Source organism: Musa acuminata, chromosome BXJ2-3 (genome assembly GCF_036884655.1).
Source record: "Musa acuminata AAA Group cultivar baxijiao chromosome BXJ2-3, Cavendish_Baxijiao_AAA, whole genome shotgun sequence".
Classification (NCBI taxonomy): Eukaryota; Viridiplantae; Streptophyta; class Magnoliopsida; order Zingiberales; family Musaceae; genus Musa; species Musa acuminata.
In genome coordinates this window covers 32132599-32149398 of record NC_088340.1, presented here as the reverse complement: position 1 = coordinate 32149398, position 16800 = coordinate 32132599, and the positions used below count along the sequence as shown (strand labels likewise).

General features: G+C 36.6%; 1 protein-coding gene and 1 long non-coding RNA gene across 5 annotated transcripts; both read right to left on the bottom strand.

Annotated features, from left to right (window-relative positions):
* Positions 1–290: 290 nt before the first annotated feature.
* Positions 291–8102, bottom strand: LOC135606514 (uncharacterized). 2 transcript variants are annotated; one of them, XM_065097542.1, is made up of 13 exons: positions 7941–8102; positions 7241–7403; positions 5440–5644; positions 5176–5247; positions 4713–4781; positions 3898–3995; positions 2800–2935; positions 2527–2595; positions 2338–2445; positions 1897–2134; positions 919–1202; positions 782–840; positions 291–578 (listed from the first exon to the last, which is right to left on the bottom strand). In XM_065097542.1, the coding sequence occupies exons 2-13, from the start codon at positions 7343–7345 to the stop codon at positions 414–416; spliced, it is 1608 nt and encodes a 535-aa protein (XP_064953614.1). In that variant the 5' UTR covers positions 7346–7403; positions 7941–8102; the 3' UTR covers positions 291–413. The 2 variants fall into 2 exon arrangements, with proteins under 2 accessions (XP_064953614.1, XP_064953615.1); XM_065097543.1 differs by having other exon boundaries at positions 439–578; positions 782–836.
* A 714-nt stretch (positions 8103–8816) lies between these two features.
* LOC135607725 (uncharacterized) lies at positions 8817–15133 on the bottom strand. Of its 3 annotated transcripts, none has more exons than XR_010485237.1 (6): positions 12748–15133; positions 10795–11300; positions 10092–10321; positions 9818–10023; positions 9679–9740; positions 8817–9198 (listed from the first exon to the last, which is right to left on the bottom strand). It is a non-coding gene; the product is annotated as an uncharacterized LOC135607725 (long non-coding RNA). The 3 variants fall into 3 exon arrangements; XR_010485238.1 differs by having other exon boundaries at positions 9818–10001; XR_010485239.1 differs by having other exon boundaries at positions 12789–15133.
* Positions 15134–16800: the final 1667 nt, after the last annotated feature.

Genomic DNA, 16800 nt, shown 5'->3' with positions numbered 1-16800 from the left:
CCTGAATCGAATTTGAATTTGGATTCCAGTAGTAATCCGCTCGTGCGTCGTCTCTCTCCTCTTTCTTCCCAGAGCGCAACCGTCTCTCATGAAGCTTAATTTTGGTTTCTTTCGAATTAAAATTTGGCAGAGATATAAAGAAACCAACGATTATTATAAGAAATAACAATAAAACGAAATCCACAGCCAACATTTTGACAGTCTTCTCAGCAAAGTTTGAGTTTGAACCCATGCTTGTATGCTGCTGTGGACAAGTAAAAATTCCAAGCATAGCGACAAAGCAAAAACCATGGAATCAGATTCTTTCTGCATAATGCATGAGACATTACTGTAAAGTATTATACATCGACGCAATGAACTCTTTAAGATTTGTTAAAATTGGCTGCATTAAAAGTTGAAATAATCTGAACCTGTTAATAGAAGCCCAAATCAAATGTTGGGACATCATCTTCGATAAGGCTCTCGTTTAATGAGTTCTGGCAGTCAAAATTCTCATGTATCATGTGGGTAGCAGCAGATGCATCCGAAATTTCAACCGTCCTGCACTTCCCTTCATGTTCATTGTCCTTTGATGATATCTGAACCAGAAAGAGAGACATCATTAATAGTCAGCAAAAAGAAATTACAGATGTCTCATCTTTAATAGAAGTGATAATTTTCCTTTCAAGTTCACAATAGATTGTAGAAGCAATGGAAAGAAATGCTTCTGTTAGTGAGTGTATTAGCAGACAAATAGTTAATTGAAACCAGTAGAAGAGGTTCCAGGATGAGAGTCCCAGACCGGGTGAGTGACTTCATCTTTCCCTTCATTGGCATTTAAAGTGCCATTGCAGCTCCTTCCTATCACAAACTTGATGTCAGTGGCTTGTTCTAGAATAAACATGTCAAAATTAGATGTTTCAAAAGCTAAGCATTCACCAGAAATACTGCTATCAGAAGTGTTATTTTCCTTCAGAAAATTAGCGAAAGGGTCAGCAGTATCTTCTTTTCCATCAGACGGACAAGGCTCTCTGACAGGCAGATTTCCATTTATGAAACCAGCAAGCTCTCTTGAGTCTTGAACATTAGAACAGCATTTGTCTGCCGACATTCCCTGGCTGCTTTCAGACAAAGAGCTATGATCTGATGTATTGTGTCCTTCCACAGAGGCTGTTATAGCCAGAGAATCCACTTTGAACTTGGGTTCTGTATGTATTACTTGCCTGAATTATAATTATGCACGAACGAGTTTTAATAGCCACAGATAGGCATCAGAAGCATATAAACTAAACAGGAAAAACCAGATCATCCTTATGCAATATATGGGAAAGTCTAAATATTCCAATCGGAAGTTATATGATCAAACTACTTCTAAACGTCAGGAACAAAAAAATTCTAGTTTTTCTCTTGGAGTATGCCTTGTATTTGACAAGCCTGAAGATTACTTGATCTAGAAAGCAAGCATAGTAAATTATTTTCATATATCCGGATCCAAACTGATATATTTACACTCTTCATGTAGATATACACATATGAGTTTCTTATGAAGCTTGGACATATCATGCAGTCACATATCAACCTTGAGCTTAAGCCCCAAAACACAGGAAACTAGCCAGAATCTTACCCAACTACAGCAGTCCACAACACCACCAGAAGAATTAATATAAAAGAAAGGCACATGTATCCTACTGCAATGAAGATATACATGAAGCTTGTTAGGAACAAAAATTTATCTGTTACTTCAAGTATTAGTTGGTAAGATAGCAAGACATGTCAGAAAGTGTGATTTTTTTTTTGGTCATATTAAATTTAATGGAAAAGATACGAAATGAAAACTGATGATGAAAAGCAAGTAGTCGCATAACAGCAAATTTGGAACATTTGTATTGAAGGGTAATGTCAGATGCAGGAACGTACTGAGATGAAGTCAATTTTATGTCAGGAGTTCCTGGCAAGGAAGTTTGAGAAGCACATTCACTAAAGTCACCTTTGTGATTGCCACCCCCTTGCAAATTTAGATCCTTGCTCTGGCATTGTGCATCCGGCAAAACAAAATCAAGAGATGGTGATGCATTGACATGTGCTACCGGAGAGTTTCTTGGATCATTTTTCTCAATAGGAAATGGCTTCTTAAGAGTGTGAAGAATTTGGCAGGCTGGATAGTGACAGGTAAAAATCATCAAATGGCAAACAGTTACTAGTTAATGAGAATCAATGAGAAACTGAAAAAAAAAATGGTTCACGCCATGTAACAAAGACATGTACGGGAAGGAGTTAAGACAGAATGACGTAGTGATGTTTATAACATATTGAGATGGATGTCATCAAATAAAATGCACTAAGTTAAGATGGACAAACCATCACGTAATGGCTTGTTACTTTGTGCCCGGCTAGAATCCATGGACTTGACAGAATTGGAGCTGCAGGGACCTACTGCTTGTTCCAAGTGGGTGTTGGAAATGTCCTCTGCAAACAAGTTGAGATATGAGCATCTTGCTTACTGGAGATATCATCTAACAGAGAAATTGCTTGTTATCAGGCTCATACTTGTTGACTTCTTGTTGCTAGAACTGCTAGATCTCATAAGTTGCTTTGATGGTAACTTTTGGAGACCTTCTGCATGCCACATTAACATCAGTCATGCCCTTTTGGCTATGAGAACTAATCATGTTATCTTTCTGCTAATAAGAAAAAACCCATGCAAATACTCCTGCTTAACTTTATATGTTTAAATGCAATCAGCGAAAACTTTGCTCCCTGATGCATACATACTTTGCAAGAAAAAATAGTAGTTAAGATTCCAGATTTGGATGTATGTACCTTCACATCGAATCCGTGGCTCACAAATTTCAACGAGATGGTTGGGTAACTCACATTTGCTCCCAGTTTGAATACATTCAACAGATTTAAGGTACTTGCTACTCAGTACTGAACCATCTTCACTCAGCAACATAATCTGACATAATTTAGGAGTGTAAGAAAATGTCTACAAATAGTCTGGGATTCTAATATTTAATCGAGTGTTTCATATCATTTGAACATGCAGAAAATGAAGCCTTATGAAATATAGCACAACTGTCATAACCTATATTTTATAACAATAAAAAAAGGATGATCTACTACATAAGATTTACACTGATACGAAATCCGGAGATAACTAATATATGCGGTCATAACCTTGAAAGCAAAGAGGGTTACTCATACCATCTTAATCACCAGGATCAGAAAGGAAAAAGCCTTACTTACGTTTCATCAATAGTTAATATAAAAGTTTCTATTAGTCAAGTAATTCGCTCTGCATTTGCTTGTAGCAGTATGCATACTAATGAATGAGAATCGGACCAGCTGACTGGATAGAAAAAATAAAAAACCAACACTCAGCCACTTTCGTTCACTAATTAGATTGTTTGAGCCTAAAAAATTCTTCAAATGCTATTAAAGGTATTTGAATTTGATCTAAGACATTTGAGCTTTTTCATTATGAGGATGAGAAAGAAGATAATCCTATTATGTTCATTAGTTTGTCATCCCCTCTACATGCTCCTATATCATTGTCTCTGCCATCCTCTTTATTTCTATTATGAAGTTATTGATATAAAACATGATTATATTCTATTTTTTTAAATATTAAAATTGCAATCTGACCATTTGACTTACCTATTCAACCAATTACCTACTGACCCAATACTTTAGACTAGATTGATGTCAGGATTGATTTAGATAACTATAATAGTATATAAATCAGAAAAAGTTCCATTATTGGGTTAATATAGTTTTTCTCAAATGCCTAAGCTATTATACTGAACCTTTGGGTAGTTAATCAGGTGTCCTGCTAAACAAATTGCAGTAGATGCAAAAGCTATGCAAATTCTTTAAAAACAGATTACCAACAAACAGGAGTTTAGGATATTCGCTAACCTGATTCATATGTGATCCACATAATGAAAGTCGCAATACTCCATCATGATACTTTTTTGCCTTTTGAGATATTTGAGTGGTGTACAAAACATTCCACTCTACATAAGAGGAAAGAAACCATGAGTACAACATTTTTGTGAGCGGTAATCACAACTTTTTTCAGTGCTTGCAACATTTGAAATGATTGCAAAGTGGAAACTTTCTATTAACTACAAAAGTCTCAATTAGGGAAAAAAAACTCTTGTGATCCACAAAAAAAACATGCATTAAATATTAGAATACAGAAATGAAAGAATATTTCTTCTGTAGAAGTACACAATAAAATATGTATTTCTATTCCAAAGTCAACTAGTTTAGTTAGGCATAAAACATTGGATAAAATGCATATATCACCTACGTAGGATCTTAAGAAAATGAAACATTTAAATGCAGGAAGAATCATGACAGGATTGGAGATGGACTCTCAAGTACAACTGGATCATATGCTGTTAAAAATGAATTCCTAAGAACTCACCACTAGTAGCATGCCTGTAGTAATATGTACTGGCATGAATAGCTAGCACGATGTAGCATCTTGCTGGACTGTAACAGCACAACCATAGAGAATACTCTGAGAGCTTATTTAATTTCAAGTGCCATTTAACATTAGAGCGCATGCATGCAAATATATCTCTTTTTTCGAAAACAAACATGAAAAGATTTACTAGATAAATCAGATAGAGAACATAAAGTGCAAGAGAAAAACTGGTAACAGTACATAACTATTTTTGTGGCATAATTAACAACTACCAACAAAAGAAAACTATCAAACCAACCTTTTGGATCACTGTGGGTAACATCATGAGTTTCTTTTGCCCCCAGGCTATCAGGTTCGTTCTTGTTCACTAGATGGGAAAACAAAAATACATGATAACTTATTATCAACATGTACCAGAGACATAAGTGAATATAGCATTAGTAATAATACACATGATAGAATTGAGTTATTATTAACCTCTTGATGGAAAACACAGTGCAACATGAGAGAAAAGAAGTATTAGAGGTTAACACAGAAAGCACTGCATGCCTGGATTTTGTTTACCACAATACGTATACTACTAAAGTCCAACCATTTATGCTGTTTTTTACAGCATTCAAACAGTCTTGCAGTGATCTGCTTCTGAAAATGCTTTTCTTTTTCTTGGAGGATAAAGGCACTTATTGTGAGGCAGAGATCAATTTTAGACAGCAGTCACCTATTAACAAAATAGAAAAATCAGAAATGGGAAAAAATCTAACCTCTGCTTTTGCTGTTTGCCCCACTTAGATATTTCTGTTCCAGTTTATTGTGATGCATGCTTTTCTCATTCTCTGCATGAAAGCTACCATAGCTGAGCTAAACTTTTTTTGCAATAAACTGGGGTTTCACATAATGATGTAAAGTTCACATATTGAAGATAAATAGAAGATTGAAGGTAAGTACTCTTCTGTTGCAGATTCTGAGTAATGAAGTAAAGTTCACACATCGAAGATAAAACGAAGTTAGGAGTTGAATATAAGTACCCTTCTGCTGCAGATTCCGAGCCTTTTCACTTAACTTTGAGTCATTTCTACTGGAATTTAGATTTTTGAAAGGCCCTTTTTCTTCGAGGTTTCCAATGTCAACAAGATGAGCTTCAAAGGTCAGAGTTCCACCACTTCCAATTACTTCATCTTTCTTCAAGAATCTACTATCTATGAGCTTTTCGCTATCATCATACAACAAAACCTGATTTTACAAATGTACAAGCCAGTAAAGAAACTTAGGACTGAATATGACAATCATTGACTTGACAACTACAGACTCATTTGCAAAGAAACAAATCATAGGCATGATTGTTGAGGCAACAATCTATAAGGATGATCATAACTGAAGGATGGTGCATTCCTATGTACCATAGTAAGACAACAGGTGACGCTGATAAGATAACAAGGTTTGCAGCATTGGGACCACTCATGTGACTTGGATCAATAAAGGCCTAATCAGATTCTTGGATCAGCCAAAATAAATCTAAAAATCAATAGAAAAGGGCATAAAAGGGGAAGAAACATATAGCTGTCATATTGTTAGGTTGTCACATGTTATGTAAGCTCTAACTTGTAAAAGATAGGCATGTAATTTATAGCCTGCAGGGACCAAAAGAGGGTTTTAGACTCTCTCTAAAACCCTCCCAATCTCTCAAGGTTTACAGAGTGAACCAATAAGTGACATAAGACAATAAGATCAAAGGGTTTTTGCCCTCTCCACTTCTCTGCCTTTCTTCTTTCTCTCTTCTTCCTTCCCTTTCCTTCAATTTCTCATCTTCTTTCTCTCCTATCTAAAGCTAGTTTATGCAAACAAAAACTACCCGTAACAAATCAAATCGGCCAACTTCTGACAATCCATGTCACTACACAATTTCTGTTGAGATTGATCGATCTCGAATAAAGGCAGACAACCAACAACTTTTTAAGCTGAATTTTCATCAAATTCTGACAGAGGCATCAATAGTGGAAGTTACCCCAAGAGCCTTAGCCAATAAAATTGATCGAACTAGGTTCTGCCCTGGTCAATCCACCAAATTATGTCATAATAGGCATTAGGCAGTCAAGTGTATAAAGCTCCTCCCACTACATGATTTATATTTTATGGAGATTAAAAGTAACCTCCCATATGTCAAAAGGTTATTTCACTTATTCAAAATCAAACAATCTCGCTGCTTTGCTAGGGACTAACATAGGATTTATGACGTTAGAAGAAGTCTGATTCCAGCCATTAAGCAAAAATGACAAATTGTACAATTGACCACCATGAGTGACAACTAAAGTCACCAGTGATGCCCTAAAACCAATGACATATTGAGATTATAATAATTACATCAAACTTTATATTCAAAGAAAAAAAGAATCTAACATAAATCAGATTGAGAGGCTTGCTAAAAACAATCATAAAGCCAGAACTTCTAAAGCCGGATGGAAACAGAAAAAAGAAAAGAATAGTTTGATGAAATGGTGATTGTTGGAAAAAGGAATTTTGGTGTGTTGACAATTAGCACTTTGGTCAACAAAATTGTGCAAAGTAAAGGTGCTGCCTTGGTTAAAATACATTTCACTGTTATGAAAAAACAGAATGCTTCACATGCGTTTCCAGTGAGCAAGCTTGAAGTGGCTACTCCTGATAATCTACTGATTCATTCAGCAAGGGAATTACCTACTGCTTGCTGGAACAACATTTTCCATATGACAACTAAGACAATATTTATCTAAGAATCATACATAAAAACTATAGGAGATAGATTGCACCAAAAATGTTTGTCGTGGAGAAAATTCAAGGGAGATAATGTACCTTGTTTCCTGGATCACTAATCTCTAGTACACCATCGTGATAGGTTTTTCTCTTCTGCTTCAAGTGCTTTGTGTATGTAACAACCCATCTCCCTGTGCAAGTCATGTTACCGCGCAAGTGCCCTGGTCAAGTCGATTCACCTTTGTAGAATAGCCTGATTGACCTACAAAGTAAGGCAAGTAGACAGATAAGAACCACAAAGAGGGAGTAAAAGATACTGGTAAATAGGATTTGAAGAAAGAGAATTCGACTTCAAGAAGTTCCTGCATATGGCCTAACGCCAGGACATGTAGGTACCTTCGCCTTTGTTAAAGACACAAAAACCTATAGAGAACATCTCCATGCTCCTGTCCTCAATAGAGAAAAAAGATGATTTCCAAAAAGAACCAAACCCTAGAACTGATTGCAGAAAATAATTCACAGTGTTCTGCTGATTACACGCCATAATACCACCATGCGTTCCTACACTCATCGTGGATTGCCGGATATCAAATCAAGAAAGCTAGGGCTAGGGCTAGTGATCGATGGAATCATCAGGGAATCTTGGATACCCACCTATTCGGGAATGCCTCGCTGATCAGAACGCGAACCCGTGCACCGCAAGGGAAGAAAGCGCGATCAACCGAATGAAGAAGAGCGAGGACAAAGAGGAACGATCGAAGTCGTTCGTCAGGTGGAAGCGAGATGAGGCATAGATTACCTGCCAACCAGGGTTCTGTCGCAGCTGATTGGGGCGATCGCGTCGTGCTAATTCGTGGACGACGATCGCCGGTCGTCGCCGGCGCCGACAGGAGGAGAGGCGTCGGTGGGAGAACCGAAGACTCGAGAGAGCTACGAGATCGCCCATCGCTCCATGGCGCGTTCTTTTGAAACTGCCGCCTACGCAGGTTTTTTGTTAATTTCGCATCATTTGCCGATACGTTAAAGAAATCTGTTACGACATCATAACGGGAACAACGTAATGTTTTTAAATTTAATTTCTAAAATTATAACTTTAATATTATATTATATTATTATAATAGATAATATTATATTATATTTTTATTATTATAATAGATTTTGATTAGGGTTGGAAGCCCATCTGAGACTACAAGTATAATGACAATAGATAGTAGACTCGACACCTATAAAAACTATATCCAATAAAGATCTCTCGAATACTTCAATTTATAAATTTGTAAAGAATCGAGGGATAATATTATACACTAAAGTAGTCTTAGGGAAGTCTTTTGATAACCATTTGAATTAAATGATGAGCTAATCATTAATTAATATAGTTATCATAGCATATAGGCTTGTGTTAATGAAGTAAGAAAGTCTAAGGTTTGCTACAGTTATCGCACGTAGGTTTGTGCTAATTGCTATACATCAGCTGCTGTATCGACATGACTAGGCAGGCGTCTAAGGTAGCATCCAATTGCATCAACCTTGAGGATTCCATTGCCCACAAACACAGCATTGCATGGCATCACGCCGAAATCAATCACTTACCACCACTTGTGCATGCAAAACATACACGATTAAAACACCGATAAGTGACGACCACCGTATAATCTCTAGGAAGTGACACATAAGATGGTGAAAATGAGAGTATTGCTCCTTTTTGTTTCTGACATTAATACTTAGGTTCTTCTCAAGCACAACATCTCACTGGAAGAACTACTTACAAGCACAAGTTAACATGTCTCCATATCTGGGGGCAACCAAACTAACAAAGAAAAAAGTCACAATAATGGATTTGAAGATCTAGTAGTTGTACATTAAGCGGATTGATGAACAAGATGGGACGCTAGTCCACTAAGGCCCTTTGGCGAAGAGGCTTGAGGCTTGAGGCTTGAGGCGTCCATCTATGGATTACCACCATTTCCTGACTTTCCTCTCCTGGGTTCATGTCTGGAGTTGTGTCCTCCATAGTCGTAATCTAGTATACCCTCTACCAAAACCTTTCTTGTTTGCACCTAGCAATAGTGACAAAAAAGAAAGTGAATTGCAAAACAGGAACTCGAGTCAGAATCTGATTAAAGAAACATGCATGAGACAACAGGTCGTGGCAAACATGGGCAAAACTAAACCATAAATTCCGACATAATTTCTGATGGCTGTTTACATGTCCAGCATGTTTCCAATAAGCTCTAATGTCAACACTGATGATTATATGCTTGAAGATATTTAGCATAAACAAAGAAACTCATACGGAATCATGTTAAACTTTCTCATATCGACAGTTATGGCTTCAGGGCAAGGAATGTCTGCATTACAGATGGAGCAAACAAGCCATAGCAAAGAGGAGATTTGGCGGTTCATAATGTGACTGTGCCACAGATCATGAGTTCAAGATTCACAATTGAAGCAGTAAAAACATTAGAAACAACAATGCCTCCGGAAGAATTATGCCAAAAAAATGCATCACACTTCTACATTTATTCATTCGTGGATACCTTGGACACCAGATCTGAGGCCTTCATTGGCTCAGTTCCATCCTCAGTGATGTCAGCCTGGCCTGCAAACACAAACAACTAGTTGGTCACTCAAAAAACAATGATATGAAGATGGTGTGACATGAAGGAAGGTGCCAACCTAAAGATGTCACCAAGAGAAGAACTAGCAAAATATTGGTGAGGAAGGGTCGGATCCTCAGCATCATTGGTAGTGCTGCTGCTGTTCTGAAGAGGAGGATTGTGCGAGCTTTGGGAGGCCAAGGCTTCTTTTATGGTTGTGCAATGGCAGCTGGAAAAGCCTTAGAGGTGTGTGGTACGGTTCACTGTTCATGATAACTTTGCAGACTGATGATGAAATCCATATCAGCCCACCAGGTTTAAGTCAACTGCACTAACTTCAGAATTCAACATACCTATTTCCACCAAAAAGATCAGTGATATGATGGTAAAAAGAAAAAGGTCTTCTGCTTGGCTCCAACTCCACCTCTATTAACCTTGCCGATAAATATTTCTGCTTAAAGGCCCCTTCAAAGATTCATTAATAGATCAGGTCATTTCCAAGCTCCAGAAACAAAAGAACTCGGTCGCAGAAGATATTCGCCATCACGAAAAGCAGTTCTCTATCCACATTTTGTGGTGTCAACTGAAATTAGACAGACAATAGAGTTCACAAAGTAGGCTATTAATAAGACCAGTATCAAAAGCACTTCATGAAGGAGCATCAACAACACAAGTAATGTTTAGCACAACTGCAGAAGACCTTCACTTTATCTAAAAAATAGGCATCATATGGATTGATTGTCTTCATAAAACTTACTCTTTTCTCTTTAATTAGAACAAATTAGTGCAACTCTAATTGTAACACAAGATTTATTAAAAACATTTTCTGAAGCATAGACTGATTCATATAATGAAACTAGTAGCTACAGTGCATCTTCCACCGATATCTTGTCGTTCAGGATACAAAGAGCTTAGCAAACAGCTGTTAGAAAGGAAAATTTATCAATTACATCACATGATATGCATGTGTATCCAAATGACAATTAAAAGTAATAAGAGATATTTTGGTTTCTGAAACTGAAGTTAGTCTAGAACAATCTGTGAAGGCCAACTTACACTGAGCCATACAAAGTGGACCAACCATTGCCGAAAAGGCCAAATGTGTGGCTGAAAAAATGTGGTGCTAAATCACTGGATGGTTCCTTTGGTGCTGCATGCTGTTTCATATTTTCTTTATATTGCTTTCTGTGTGATTTCTGTATAGTGCACCTATGATGATCATAGTTCTTCAATAGTTTGGATGCACAAGTTGTTTCAGCATAAGGAGAAAAAAGAAGACCACTCCCATCCACCATGACTGTTGTTTCAAGTTGATACCAAGAAATGGGTGGTGACTTTGATATTACTGGGTTGCCACATTCCAGTAGTTGACCAGTTATCTACCTCTCTTGCTTCATTGCCATGCCATAGAACAGTCATCTTCTCTGCTCTCTTAAATTTTGCACAGAAACCTGTACATTCTGGAAATGAAGAATTCGGTGATGACTCTTCTAGCTGGTACATTTGATGGGGTTTCACTTTCTTTTCCAGCACCATCTGAAACTCTCACTTGTTCAAATGATCTGAAAAGAAGACTTTATATCAGCAGATCAATTTACAAGCACAATTCTCATTTAGGACAAGTCTGAGTGTCTGAGGAAGAACAGGAGAGATAAATACATGAATGTATAAGCAGTTTCCCTACAATGCAAAGAAGCCATTAAAATAATAGACCAATTCAAGAATTTGCATAAACAATTTCCTACAGACAGGATAAGAAAAAGGGATTGAAATAAAAGAAAGAAAGGCCAGGGTAAATAATGTGCCGACCACTGAGACCAACAAGGAGCCACTACTGAAACACCTGGGTGGATTAATCACAGGATACAAGAGAGTAGAACAAGGTTACTAGTGGTGTATCTTATTTATTATTATATTGTGATGAAGCAGAGGTATACCTATTGATTCAGTATAATAAGCACAACTAAGAACCACCACCTTAAGCTTTCAGAAAATCCCATAAAAAAGAAATGAAAATTAACAACTGCAGGAGAGGATTTGAAGTCTTATTTCATAACCAATCATCTACCGTTTACAAAGAGATTACTAATAAATAGATGTATCTACAAAGCCTCCATATATATAAACATATATCAAATACATGCTCCAAGATATTTCGAAGGAGAAAAAAAACAAAAACAATCAAAGAAAGTATAAAAAAAGAAAATACATTGACGAAGATACCTGTTAGAATCTTCATATGCCAACATTGGCGAAGTTTAGAAGACTTGGACATAATTTTTGTCATGACCCAGCTTGATGGGATAATTTGCCTATTAACCTCGTTAAGCCCAAACACTCGCTAAAATACATAAACTGAAGTTTATAATAGTACATTCATCACACCCATATAGGCTAATCCTAGTCTTAGCCCATTTTCGATGTGAGAACTAATCTGGACATTATAATCTCCCTCACTTAAGGGTTTTACGTTATCATCAAGGCTCAGCATAGCTCAGATCAAACCTTAGCATGGTACATATAAGATATAGCCCAATGATGGCTCCACATCATGACGAGTCCTCTGATTCCATCTACGAATAGTTCTTTCCTACTCAAACCCCTCACCATGCTCCAATACCAAGTTGCCTCTAATACCAATGGTCACGGCCGATGAATAACTAGTCTATTAACTTCATTAAGCCCAAGTCACTGGCCCAAAATGTTAAAGCTGAAGTTAATAATTAGTAAACTCATCAGACCAAGTCAATCTTAGTCTTAGCCCACTTCCGCTAAGAAACTAATCGAGGTGTTATAATTTTTGTATTGGACTCAACATGCATGTAAAATTATTAAAAGTGAATTTGCATTTGAGATAGCCTTTCTCCCTGAAGTTAATAATTCAGCATCAGACTTCATTTAGCATGTACCTAAATTGATACAATCAGGGATGTTATATACAAGCAGATTGTTCCATGGATTCAACATTTATAAAATGGGAAAGTGACAACATATTAGGTTACAGTTTACCTAGCAATCATTGTTTTGAGCTAGAAACTAATATTGATTACTAGCTATCAAATTTTGTGCTTTAGCAGTTCTGCTTCTACCAAGCAATCATGGCCCTGTAAGTCATTTTGCTTCTCCCTCCTGTCTGATGAATGCTTTGTGCTTCAAATGTTTCATGGAGTTCCATCACGAAGAGGGGGACCAACCAGATAGTCAAATATCTCAAAATTTTATTCAGTCTCATAAGCAGCAGCCCTCAAGGGGGATTTTTCAGCATCCTATATAACAGCCTCTTTGAAAGGAGACGATTGGAACGCAGCACCAACATCCTCGTAGCCTTGATCAATGAAGTACAAAGTTCCACAGGCTTTTTCAGCAACATTTAGAACATGTTGCAAGCTCATTGAGGATCTTCTGACAATTCTCGGGCGTAAAAATGTGTTTCTGTAGTGGAGCCATGAAGTAACCCAAAAATTATACCAAACGTCATACAGTAGTGCCTTCTACATGGTTGTTCGGGTCTTTCGTCAATGCATTAGCATAACGTTTAGTGTAACAGTGACAGTGGTTGTGTGCTTGTCTGGGATGGACCTCCAAAGGTGATCTAATTGCATAAGTTGCTGCATCTCTTTGGCCTCCAATCTGGTTTTGCTACATTTTCCTTGCCAAAAGGCATCATAAGAAGGGAGTATAATATATCCAACTGTCCATGCAACCAATCCCAAGCATGTCCCAAGTAAGGTTGCTTCACAAATAACTCTCATGATATAGTCTCTCTTTCCATGCCATTTGAGAAATCCACTTGTGCAAAAACTAGTACACCGTACAATGCTTGCTTAGCAGCCAGCCAGACATCAGCACTCCACTTGGAAGAATTGATGCCCTAGACAACTTAAGTATCTATTCATTTGGTCTGGAACAATAACTTGCAGAGTCTTCCTCACATGAGTAACCCAGGATTTCTAATGTGGCTTGCCTAACATGAGGCTTCCTAGTTCAGACCACTGATCTTGAGGTAGCTCAATACCTGCAATCTTAGCAATGACTTGTGATGGAGTGGACCTAGCATCAACATGAGGGATTGCAAGTGTTCACAAAGCTTTGATTGCAAGTGTTCACAAAGCTTTGACTTCAGTCTTTGAACAAGTTCATTTTTCCTGTGTTACTATTTTGCATCCAAGGCATTTTAAGAACCAAAGCAGCCAACTGACGGCCATCAACAGGTTTCTCATTGTTTACCAACTCACTAGAAAGTGACAGCAAGATAGCAGAAAGCTTTGTCCCTTCAACTGTTTGAAACTTTATTCTACATGTTTTTCAAATAGTGGCAACCACTGGCTGTGCACTAAGGAGGATCTAGGTCATTTCCACTGTCATCTTCTACTCTGAATGGAAAGACAAAAATTATAATAATTTGAAAAAAAGAATTATGTTTTGCATGCAAATGAATGTTGTAGAAGTATATTAATGGATCCAGAGACAAAAGTGGCATCATGCTGAGGAACCCTTCACGTAACAGCCTTTGCTTAAAAGTGCCAGAGGAAAAACAAAATTTCATGTTCGGTGATGAACGTATTGCATAAAACACTCCATCTAGTAAGTTCGCACATAGACAAATGAAGAATAGATGCACAAATTACACATACAGTAATGAAATCAAAGTTCACTAGCCTCTTAATGTTTAAATGTATAAGAACTTCTCTGTTAAAGCATATTAGGATGCATACTGGATTTTCCTTCAAAACATTTGAATCATAATAAGCCCCGGTCCAAGGAACTTCAAATAGTCAATTCCACTGCTATCAAAATAGTTAATCAAATAAAATGATATCATAAACCACATAGTAACTTTTAGATAAAATGAAGAGATCCTCCACCTCAATCTGCTATCATATCCATAAATCAAGAATAGAGGCTTCCGACAGAACACGTCACCAACTGTCAGTATCAATCCTAACGTTAAGGCTGAGATCAGTCATAAGATCCGTGTAAAAGTAGGTGGATAAGCAGTTTTACAATTCGCATCAATTTTTCTTAGAAGTGATCCATTGCTCCTATCGTTTCCAATCACAGACAACAATAACTTCAGATCCCAGAGAAGCATTGTCAGTAAAACCTAGAACCAAATTAATACTATCCATCAAACCAAACAAATTTCTAGCCTCATTCCTAGAATCACATGAAACGGGCTTGAAATACTCGGTAACACCAGATTTACTGAAAAATACGTGGATTGATAACCCTAGCCCATGGAAGCGGCGGAGAAACTATCTATCTAGAACACGATAACACAGAATTAGCGAAATTTCCATATCCCTCGCATCGAAATCGTGACTGGTGATCGCGAAACCCTAGAAGCCAAAGAGGGAGAGTGGGAAGTGGGAGACCGGAGGCTGCATTTGGGGTGCACTTTAACCATGTATATATATCGCTTTCTTCGAATATATAGCCACACTCTTCTTTTTAGGCGACTCCACCCTCTATTCTCACGGATTCGTCCGGTGTTCTGCCCGTTAGCTATCGCTAATGAGTCGACTTATCACCAAAGATGGTGTGAAATTATCAACGCCGTGGTATTATAAATGCAGATTTATTATAACAATCATGAGATTACTGTAATTAATCCTTTTTTCTTTCTCCTTTGTAGGGTTATTGCACGACATCTTCATGTACTCCTGTAAACTTACATCCGGTTCCTTTGAGTGGAACATAGATGTGGGTCCCGCACTTTAGTAAAGAGGGTGCATAGATGGGTGCCGTTGAGTGGGACAAAGATATGGGTCCCGCTCTTTAGCAAAGAAGGGTGCGACGATGGGTGCGTTTTAGTGGAACAAAGATATGGGTCCCGCTCTATAGTAAAGAGGATGAAGATATGGGTCCCGATCTATGGTAAAGATGGTGCAGACGTCGGTGCCTTTGAGTTGAACAAAGATATGGATCCCGCACTTTAGTTCAGAGGGTGCGGGAATGGGTGGGAACAATTTGGTTTCTCGTTCTTTCCGTTCGTCGGAGGGTTTAAAGGGGATTGAGCGGGTCGGATCGTTTTTACGGGATCCGAACCCGAGCATGCCCATATATTGTCTCAAACCATACTATTTGTCTATTATAGTAATATTATGTATAAAATTATTTTAATAGTATTTATATTTAACACTTGAATCTAAATTTTGATGCCACTTGCATGTTCTGATGTTGAGAAAGAAGGGGATCAAGTATACTGCATGAACACCATATATATATATATATATATATATATATATATATATATATATATATATATATATATATATATATATATATATATATATATATATATATATATATATATATATATATATATCTAACGTGTTTTAATGCATGGACATATGGAATATATTTTTTTTGAATTAGGTTATTAGCTCAGTAAGCAACTTGGTAGTTTATGCGGTCTTAATATCAAGGTGCATGGAAAAAATATATAAATTCATAGCTATCATTTTATTAAATATAAGAATTATAAATATTATTTTATTAAAAATATATTTTATTCATAACAATAAAATAAATAGTATTTAGGAGTATATCAACGACATAAGAAATATTTATGCACATATCAATGGCCTAAGAAACGTTTAAGTATATATCAATGGCATAAGAAATATTTAAGCATATATCAATGGTGTAAGAAATATTTAGGAATATATCAATGATATAAGAAATTTTTAGTAATATATATGAAATATACGAAATATTTTGAAGTATATCAATCACATATAAAATATTTAAGCATATATCAAGAGAAGAAATGAGAAACATAAGCTCAAATATCATATTTGATATTGTATTCATTATTATCCAAAGAATATATAAGAATATTTTTATGAGCAATACTTTACATACCATATCAAAAAATTATAAAGTGTAAAGTGATATCATAATATACTTTGCTCATCAAAATAAGTCCAAATGACCATTTCTAAATGAATATTAAAATAAGTCTTTTTCATTTATATTATCCTACAAATATCGAAGTAATAAATTTTGCATGTATATGAAGAATATGTAAAACAACAAAAACATACATATGAAATTATG

Excerpts from the sequence above, each read along its gene's own strand:
- LOC135606514 (XM_065097542.1), bottom strand. The coding sequence starts at position 7,345 with ATGACTTGCACAGGGAGATGGGTTGTTACATACACAAAGCACTTGAAG. Across the intron at positions 4,782-5,175 it reads GGCAAACAGCAAAAGCAGAG|TGAACAAGAACGAACCTGAT; the intron begins GTTAGATTTTTT and ends TTTCCCATCTAG. Across the intron at positions 2,596-2,799 it reads GCCACGGATTCGATGTGAAG|AAGGTCTCCAAAAGTTACCA; the intron begins GTACATACATCC and ends TGTGGCATGCAG.